Here is an 11,180-nt window from a genome sequence, read left to right on the forward strand (position 1 = left end):
TTGTTTCATTTGCTTTTCCGTCGATTACCAAATCAACACAGAACTATGTGAAATCAGTAAGAAAAATTCAAAAGTCGGACCGGGCGGTTTACATGAATCCTTTCACCATTTTGGGTACATTCAAAAGATGCTCATATGTACAATATCCTGTAGATAGAATAGAATAGCATTATTGGAGAAACATTGAAATGGAATCGAACGAAATTAACTGTGTAAAGTACATAGATTTTTGAACTAAATTAAAATGAACTAAATGGCAAAAGACAACTTTCAAAAACATGCAAAATTTTGGCGATCTATCTCAATTCGTTTAGACGCAAGAGTGATTACAACAGACAGACGGACATGCTTAAATCGTCATAGAATTTTACTCTGATCAAGAATATATATACTTTTAGGATCGGAAATGATTATTTCGATTAGCTACAAACGGAAAAACAAAACAATATAGTTTACACTCTATTAAATCGAGCAGAAAACGAAGGAAGACTGACGTTAAAGTGAGGAGTTGTTCCGAAGTCAAAAGTTTATGAGCATAGTGAGCGCATTTAATAATAAATAAATGGATTTAAGACAAAAAGGAAGTATTTTTCACAAAAAATGTATAACCAAGCTATGACTGGCAGAATCCTCAAACCCGTAGCTTAAAAATCTGATCGACTCTTCAACATCCATTGTACACAATTCGATGAAAAATTCATATGGATATATTCTTCTTGAATCAATTATAAACCAATAAGAAAAGTTTAAAAGTCGGACGGGGTCGACTATATGGTACCCTTCACCACTTTGGATACATACAAGATATACTAATATATACATTATCCTGTAGTTAGAACAGACATATAATCTTTGGAGGATCATTGAAATGGAATCTAACGAAATTAACTGCGTAAAGTAGTAAATATTTGAACTAAATTAAAACAACCCATGAAATCTATGAAAAATTTAATGTCATTCATCGAGCAAAATATGTATTAGATCTTATTATATAAATGAACGTCTTTGAGCATGCCACCTGCAACACTATGCGCTATCCAAAATTTATCTCGACTCAAAATCCGATACACGTTATTCTAGATTCGTTATTGTGCACTAATTTGTCCTAAACGGATAAACTTAAGTTATTTGGTACATCATTTTGATGCTATAGTTAAACTTGAAACGTCTTTAATCCAATACGCTATGCAATATTTCATGTAAAACGAACAGTCATAGATAGGCTCCTCCATTTGAACCATTTGCATAAAATCGGACTAAAGTATATATGTGAGCTATATTTAAATCTGAACCGATTTCAAATTTAACCAAATCATTCTAGACTAAATTCAATACACGCTGCAAAATTTCGTGAATATAGAACAAACATAGACTCTTCGGTGTGCAGTTTACATAAAATCGGACGAAAATATATACGGAAGCTATATCAAAATCTGAACCCACTCCATCAAAACATCATATACTTTAATCTGGACCTAATTCAGTACTCTGTGCAAAGTTTTATTTCAATCGGACCAATATTGGGAGTTTCGTGCACAATTTACCTAAAATCGGACGAAACTATATATGGGAGCTATATCTAAATCTGAACCGATTTAAACCACACTAGGCACACATTAATCTAGACCTAGTTCAATACACTGTGCACAATTTTGTCTCAATCGGACCAATATTGGGAGCTTGGTGGACCATTTACCTAAAATCGGACGAAACGATATATGAGAGGTATATCTAAATCTGAACCGATTTCAATCAAACGTGGCATACATCAATCTAGACCTAATTCAACACTCTGTGCAAAATGTTGTCTCAATCGGACCAATATTGAAAGTTTGGTGGACCATTTACCTAAAATCGGACGAAATTATATATGAGAGCTATATCTAAATCTGAACCGATTTCACTCAAACGTGACATACATCAATCTAGACCTAATTCAATACTCTGTGCAAAATTTTGTATCAATCTGACCAATATTGGGAGTTTTGTGGACCATTTACCTAAAATCGGACGAAACTATATATGGGAGCTATATCTAAATCTGAACCGATTTCACTCAAACGTGGCATACATCAATCTAGACCTAATTCAACACTCTGTGCAAAATAATTCTGATTCAGTTCAGTACGCATAATTTGCATAAAATCGGACAAACATATATATGGCAGCTATATCTGAACTATATCTGAACCGATATCCATGAAACTTCATTCTTCATTCTAGAACCTTTTTAATACGTTATGCACAATTTCGTGTAAGTTGACCGAAATATAGGGCCCTTGGTGCGCAATTTACATAAAATCGGTTTATTGTGTCAGCATCAAGTGACGGCTAAAGGGCTTCACAAATTTTAAACGCGTTTTTCTCTTTAGCGAATGGCGGGCACGCTAACTCAAAAACTAATAACGCAATCGATTCCAAATTTTTACACGTTTCTCTATGAGTGTATAGCTATCGTATGAACTAGGATAAAGCCAATCGGTGAAGATCTTCCTTATTTTTTATCTTGGTTTTTCGTCAAAATTCGGCGATTTTTCAAAAATATTTTTTCAAAGGTCCGCCATTTTGTTATTTTAGAGCGAAGTCAATAATCCCAGTTCATACGAGAGCCAGACATGTACTCTTTCTAACACCGTTGGAATCTTCGGATTCCGATGATCCAGTGAGGAGTTGTCATACCCGCCATCAAAAATAAGGACTTTTCTTTAATTACAAAAAACAACAACAAAAAATTTTGTAAATTATTTTTCTTCTCTTTTAAATCTTCAATTATATATGTGCAAAGTTACAAAAATTAACAAGCATTGGTATTGATTTACCAGCCCATTGAAAATCTTCAAAAATTAAAATCGAGAATGGGTGGGGTTCCCTTAAATCTGAACCGATTTCAATAGGATTCGCCCCTGGGCCAAATAAATGACATGTGCCAAATTGCATCCAAATCAGATTATAAATGCGACCTTTATAATAAAAAGGGGGTTATTGGGGCCTAACCCTAAGAGGGGGCGAATATTATTTTTGGGAGGGTAATTTCTTACCATACACGACAACAAGTAATAAAATTACAGCGATTTCGAATGAAAATGCGTCCAAGAATTAAATATCAAAAACTGGGGGGTACTCTTATATGGGGGCTACCCGATTTTAGCGAATTCGGTTAAAAACGAGCTCAATAACCCCAAAATACCGAAACCTACCCACCCATATATGAGAGTTATGCCTAAACGTGGACGATATTCGAACTTGACCTGCCTACAGGCAAAATACAACTTGCAAAAACATGCAAAATTTTGACGATCTACTCAATTCGTTTAGAGGCTAGAGTGACTACAACAGACAGACGAAAAGTTGTTATAGAATTTAACACTGATCAAGAATATATATAACTTATAGGGTCGGAAATGATTATTTCGATGAGTTATAAACGGAAAAACATAATTAATATACCCTCCATAAAATAGTGGAGGATGTAAAAAGGAACGAGAAAGATCGATGCGCTCCGTAACCCCAACACTGAAAGACTGACAGACTATATGTCTCCAGAGACTATATGTATCTCGAAACCTGGGTCTATTTCGTCACAAACATATACACAAATACATAATATTCTGTACCACAGTGTGGTGGCTGAGAAATTTTCAGTTGACCTGTTGTACTAGATTTAAATATCGGCTCCATTAAATAGTATAAGACCTGATTTTTAGTAATTTATTATACCCTACACAACTATTTTGTCAGGGTATTATAGCTTTGTGCAGCCCCTAGAGTTTGTAACGCCGCGAAATATTGGTCCTAGACTCACATTTAAGTATACCGATCGTCATATCTCGACTAGCTGAGTCGATCTTGACATGTGTGTCCGTCTGTCCGTCCGTCTGTCCATTATAATTTGTAAACACGATACAGGCCACAGTTATGGACCAATCTTCACGAAATTTTGCCTGTAGGAAGGGTTCGGCCCAAAGAAGACCCCTATTTTTTGATAAAGATCGGTTAATAATTAGGTGATGAAATGGACCAAATACTTAATTTTTGTCGGTTTTTCTGGTCGCTCCAGAGGACGCAATTATGGCCCAAAACATCTCGAATTTTTACATGAAGAAGGGGATTGAGCCAAAGAATAAGCATGCCTGTTTTGAAAAAGATCGGTCAATATTTAGCGGGTCAAATGGACCCTGACTTTTGTGTGAAAAATTACAAAATTTATATTCTACAGCGTATATATTTACTCCTGAAGGACATAGAGCCGAGAAGTTAATAGTTTATCCGAGAGGAGTGATTGACCTTTAAATTGATACCAATTATATATTGTCGTATGTACACGGATGTGGGAGCTATAAGTAAATATGTACAGGTACTTACGTATACAGATATTATTTAATAAACCAATACCACACTAGAGGGCGGAAATATAGCGTGGATCGCTTTGAAATGTTCCATGAGGTTCCAGTTATGGTCAAGAACAACGCCTATAATTTTCGGTGATGATCAGTTAATTATTTTGGAATGAAGTGGACCGAAAACTTATTTTTTGTGTTTTTTTCGATTCGATTTATAGGCTACTATTATAAGCCGAACATCACAACACAACCCACGATGAAGGGAATGTGGACAAGTAATTAGAAGGGATGTACTGAATATTGGTAATATTCGGAAAATAATATTCGGTAAATAGGGTGCAACTATCACGAAATATTACCCAGGCTCGGAATAAAAATCCGCCAAAAAATAAAGGTCTGTGGTAGTTGTGTAGGGTATCGTATGGTCGGCCCCGTCCGACTATACTGCTCCGCTCACTGGTTTTATAGAAATTTCAAAAATCCTTAAAATATATTCATTGGATCCCCATAACCCATATAGAGATTTACTTACCGTTCATGTATATAATGCCAACCAGTAAAGAAGAAAACAACAACAGAAAAGATTACATTTGAAATTCTTTTATTTCAACCATTTGTCTGTCTCTTTTTGTCATGGTTTAACATGGGAAACGTTTCGTTACTTCAATAATTTCTTTCTTTCACACGTTTGCAATGACATTTTTTTCTTTCTTAGCTGCGCACAATTTTGACAATCTGTTTTATTTTTTTTATTTTTCCTACAACTATAAACTGTTTGTTTTCGCACATTTCTTAAGAATTTTATTTGTTTTTGTTTTAATTTATTTAGATATAATTACTTTTTAGGATCTCTCTCGCTTAATATACAATTAAAACTAAACTTATGATATAGTCTTAAAATTTTACAAAAGTTTATCTTTTAAATGTTTTTTTTTTTTTTTATTTCTTAGTTTTCAAGGACAAATCTAGGCATTTGTAAATGTCGTCTCTATAGAGAGAGATATAGAGATGAAAAAAACCAGAGATTGAGTGAGATAAGAGGGAGGGCATAATTTATGAGCTTAAGATACAATCAGTATTTACAAAATGAGATATTTTTTTCTTTTCATTTCATTGTTGATATGGATGATGTTACGGCTTAATTACGATGAAAGTTTTGACCATAAGGTAGATGTTTATGTATGTATTTATTACGTGCGGGTGTGTGTGTGATTAGGTTTTTCTTTCGCTTAGAGTTTATTTCTTTTAATTTATTTAAAAAATAAAATTGTATACTTTATTATGTGTGTGTGAGTTTTGGTTTCTTTTTTGATATCTTTGTTTTGGCATAGGATATGTTTTGGTTTACATTATTTTTTCTCTTTTGTTGTTGTTGTTGTTGCTTTATATGAAGATGAAGAAAATTTACAACATAAAAATGGAAATGTATTAGAGGTTTTTATTTGTTTTGTTTTTAATTTTTTTTCACTTTGATATATGCTAATGTTATGTAAAATAATATTCATTTGGGGTTTTTTTTATTATTTTATACACAAAGTTCTTCTTTCAGAATTATGTTAAGTATTTTCAAATACGTTATTATTATTTTTCTAGCATTGTTTCTTTGTATTTTGTTCTCTTTACAATTGTTTTTGGGAAATATTCACTCATGTCTTTGATAACTTTTAAAAAGTTTCATTACAATTTTGTTCATATTTTGTATTGGAATTAGGCTATAGTATGCTCTTCTTTTTTGGTATGTGAAATATTATTGGGAAATTTTGGGAAATTGTCTTAGATTTTTTTTTTTTGGAAATTGAATATAAATTTTAATTTTTAAGGTGCATAAAAAGGGAACCTTCTACCAATTGATTGTTGTAAATCCCAATTTACACCACATACAACTTTCAGCAATTTTTATGGAGATTTTTCCTAAAATCGCAAAATCCCAAAATATGGACAGATTTTGACGAAGCATATGTAAAAATTCACAAAATACTGCAATTTAATGGTCACAGTTATGTAAGTCCGTCAGCAACGTACACAGGTTTTATTTCGGAGGGTAGGATGGAAATTGTTGGCTATATATGAAAATTGTCATTGAGGGAACCTACGTAGCTGAAGACTATACCTAAAGCGGGACCAATATTGATTACATCGTGTAGGAATTACCGAGTATTTGGAGTTATACTTATATGAGGACATATGCCTAATTGAGGACTAATTTCGAACATTTTTTTGTTTTTGCATTACAATACCGTATTAATATTAACAAGTGAAAAAGCGTTACGTTCAGCCGGGCCGAACTTTGGATACCCTCCATCCATAATTGAAATGAAAATATAGGGAAAATACAAAAAAGAACCTATACCGATAATTCTACAAACGGATTTATGTAAACCATTATGTACACCAATTAAATTTCAGCAATTTTTAATGGGTATTTTTCCTAAAATCTGAAAACCGCCATGCGTGGACTGATACAAATAACGCATGGTAGAGTATAAAATCCTCAAACTACTGTAATTTAGAACCCAATATTTTTGTTATGTATTTATATTCTTCCCTTCAGGAATTATCATTATATGGAAGAGATGCCTGAATGCCTGCCGATATACATCAAATACAAATTTCAAAATTTTTATGGATATTGTTCCTAAAACCCCAAAAAGTGGATCGACATAGGATGGAACATCCCCAAAATACTGCAATTTAGATGCTATAGTTATAGTTCATTCTCGAACCTCACGTTCTAATTTATCTCGATATCCTCCTTAGGTGGAATTATTACAACAAAGTATTAGAACCGAACCGAACCCAAAACGCGGAACAAATCAGAAAACTATTTTAATATAAAAAAGTGAAAAGGCGTTAAGTTCGGCCGGGCCGAACTTAAAGCTAAATTTATTAACAAACTTAATATAACCTCAAGACTGTGGTGGAGGGTATACAAAATTCGTTCAAGCGGAACATAGCCACGTCTGTATCTTATTTGGATACAGACCCTATTTGGATACAGACCCTATTTGGATACATACCACATATAATTGGACCCATATAGAGGTCCAGCCCCATTATAAGTAACTTGATGGCATACGGCTAATTTTCCACCCCAAACATTGTTTTCAAGCCTAACAATCGATTTATTAACCAATGGCAGCAAATCCGTTGGAAGAAATTTTTTAGGATGGCTTAATTTCACGGCATCTCACGTGAAGACTTTGCATTACCACCTCACTCATGATGTCCATCAATGTTCTGTGGACAATCTTTATCTTTGAACGAGCGTCGATCGACACGTCAGTTTCACGCTTCCTCAAACATTAATTTGATGCAACATCCTGACGCTGCTGTTAAAAACACAACACATAGTCGTACGTCCTGAGTTTTGTTAGTGCTAAAAATACCTAAGACTTCTCTGGAAATGCCAAATATTGCCAAGAAACACTTAGGAGCAGAACTATACAGATTTTATTTTGGTGATCGTGTCAAATCCTATGATCTTTGTTCTTGAAATAGGACTCGTGTTGCGCGGCATCTTGCTGACTCGACACATACGGGTCTTTGGCGATACTTTCACTTACATCAGCGATATTTTCAGCGCAACGAGCGATAGGATGAAATGGAGTGGACCGATTAGTCCCACTTTTAAAATATACAGGGTTGATTAAAATATTAGGTTGGGGAAAATGAAATCCACCAGGTCAGTCGTCGAAAATGTCGATAAAAACGTAGAAATAATCTAAGTGGACCGGCATATCGACCATAAAACTTTTTTAAACCTTTTACACAGAGCTGGATTCAAAAAGAAACTCAATGTTTGGGTGCCACACCAATTAACAGACAAAAATAGGATGGATCGAATTCCCATCTGCGAAGCCTTGGTCAAAAGGAATGAGGTAGACCCATTTCTTAAACGGATGAGAAATGGATAACATACGATGACAAAGTGCGAAAACGATCTGTGGCCAAATCAGGGCTAACTGACAGGAAGGTTCTGCTATGCATATGGTGGGACTGGAAAGGGATTATTTATTATGAGTTGCTTCAACAACTGGACCGTTTGAAGATAGCAATTGACCAGAAACGCCCAGAATTGGCCAACAAAAGAGGTGTTGTGGGACTCGCCATTATGAAGTTTCCTTTAAAATGGTCCAAATCGCACATTCCGAAGCATGTTAAATAAACCTAATATTTACTTTATAGGATTGCAAATGATTATTTCGATGAGTTACAAACGAAAAGAACCAAATTAATATGCCCTCCATACTAAGGTAGAGGGTATAAAACAAAAACAAAATTAAATTTTTTAAATCACGATTAACGCGGGCGGGGTTCTCTTAAAAAAAGATTCTGAAGGAAAATACTTGCACGGCTAATATTGATAACATAATGAAATCAGAATAAAGATATTACAATCCACGATGTGCTCGGATTGAAAAATTATAGCATGTCCACCTGCTTAAGTAAAAATGCTGACCGACGAAATTTCACTACATCTGATGCTCTCACCGATCAGATCATTCAATCTTTAGTGCAACATGATGAAGTTTATCACGTATTAAAAGGCGTACGTTCTTCTCCAAGCAATATTGTCGGACTGAGCCGACCATATGATACCCTACACAACTTCCACGAAAATCTAACTTTCTGTGGTACTACATTCAGAACGTGGGTTGTGTTGTAATGTTCGGTTTTCAATTGTGGCATATAAATCGACTCGAAAAAAAAAGTTTTCGGTCCACTTCATCCCAATATTATTATCTGATCATCACCAAGGCGTTGTCCTTGACTATAACTGAATCCTCATAGAAAATTTCATAGCGATCCGCGCTATGTAAGCACCTGTACATATTTATGTGTAACTCCCACATCCGAGTACATACGACAATATAATTGATATCAATTAAAAGTTCAATCACACCTCTTGTATATACTATCAACTTCTCGGGTCTACGTCCTTCAGGGGTAAATATATACGCTATACGTCCTTCAGGGGTAAATATACGTCCTTCAGGGTCAATTTGACTCGCTATCAAAACAGGCATGCTTATTCTTTGACCCGATCCCCTTCTCCATGTAAAAATTTACGATGTTTGGGACATAATTGCGAGCTGTGTCTACATTAACCAGAACCGGTCCTACATGAAAATTTTCGAGAAGATTGGTCCATAACTGTGGCCTGTATCGTGTTTACAAAATATAATGGACAGACGGACACACATGATAGATCGACTCCGGTAGTCGATATATGACGATCGGTATACTTAAAGGTGGGTCTAAGACCAATATTTCGCGGCGTTACAAACTCTTGGGGCTGCACAAAGCTATAATACCCTGACAACATAGTTGAGCAGGGTATAGAAATAGAAAATATTGGCGATGCTTGGGAAATCGAAATTCTTTATAACCCTATCTGCGGCAGAAGGGTGGGATGTTTAATGACTTAAATGTCATTAAATTATATTATAAAATCGAATTCCTGTTTCTTAATATGAGGGAAATTAAAGAAGAAATTGCTTACCAAACCAAAGCTTTACGTCAAATGACCGATCAGATTCATGTTTGAGTCGATGTGTGAGAATTCTTTCGAATTTCTCTCCACTTGACCAGTTTTGTTGAAGATATTTAGAAGTATTTATTGTATACCTCGCACTGAATCCAGGAAATTGATTTTGAAATATTTCCGCAAAATATTTCACATACCCCATTTCAATTATTTTCCATGTTATTACTTTTTTTAATTCAAAAATTGAATTTTTTACATCATTAATAAGTTTAACAGTAAATTATTTATGCATAACACATTTACATAAAACATTCATAAAAAATTTTAGCATTCACTCAAGTATCCATCCACCCACCAACACATAAACAGACAGACACACTCAAAAATATATACTACGTACCACATTCGTTCTATTTACACACACGCAGACACACTCATTCGTTCGTTCGTTCGTTCATTCATTCACACGATATTCATTGGAATATTCATTGTATTTAATGGATTTTTAGTTGTTGTTGTTGGTATTTTTTTCTATTTTTTAAAGATAAGTTTGTTAGTTATTTTTCTTTTATAATATATAAATGTATATAGTACAAGGACTGATATTTCTTTTTGAGTTAGATGGGTTAATATGAGGATCGAAGGGAGGCGGAAGGTGTTTGGTTAGTGATGTTGATGATGATATGGGACAGGGGGAGTTTTTGTTTTCACTTTAGAATGTCCTTAATTATAATTAACATAGTTATCTGAATACCATGTCTGATGATATTAAATTGTGTGCGACTCGGGAACTTTTGCTATTACAGCTGGGTGTTGTTGGTGTCGACGGCGGCAGCGACGAGGACGACGACGACGTTGATGGTAGTCGTGGTGGTGATGGCGTTGTTGATGTTCCTGACGCCGTTCTTCTATTCGTCATGGTTGATTTGCTGTTTGTTCGTAGCCTTGCTGAACTACTTTTTGCTACAACTTCTGGCACTCTCGTTGTTCGCGTTGTTGTTGTTGCTGCTGTTGTTGTTGGTGTCATCATCATAGTTATTGATGTTGTTGCTGTGACTGCCGTTAAAAAGCTAAGACAGCATAATAAAGTTAGCAAGTAATTAACCGGCATACCATTCAAATGATGTATACTTCCGCCGCTTGAAGCGCCTGTAAAATGGCAAACAAAAAAACAACAACATAAGGCATAAGGTATGGCATATAATAAAGTTGTTCAATGGAAGACAGGGGAGAGAGAAAAAACTGAAACTGTTGACGTATTGCAAAAAAAAACCTACTAATAGGAAATGTTCATATGTATATGTGCCCCAGTTATGATGGAGTATTACTGCTCTGATTTATATATTTTGTTT

At 34.7% G+C, this 11,180-nt stretch overlaps 1 protein-coding gene across 1 annotated transcript; it reads right to left on the reverse strand.

Annotated features, from left to right (window-relative positions):
- Window positions 1–10,632: 10,632 nt before the first annotated feature.
- On the reverse strand, window positions 10,633–10,977 carry LOC133325225 (uncharacterized; the record flags this gene model as incomplete). Its single annotated transcript, XM_061534007.1, has 1 exon — window positions 10,633–10,977. A coding segment is annotated over one exon (345 nt), but the record flags the coding sequence as incomplete, so codon positions are not given.
- Between the last annotated feature and the right edge of the window lie 203 nt (window positions 10,978–11,180).

This window comes from Musca vetustissima, unplaced genomic scaffold, assembly GCF_032173495.1.
Source record: "Musca vetustissima isolate MV318-11 ecotype Yass unplaced genomic scaffold, APGP_CSIRO_Mvet_v1 utg105839, whole genome shotgun sequence".
In the NCBI taxonomy this organism is placed as follows: Eukaryota; Metazoa; Arthropoda; class Insecta; order Diptera; family Muscidae; genus Musca; species Musca vetustissima.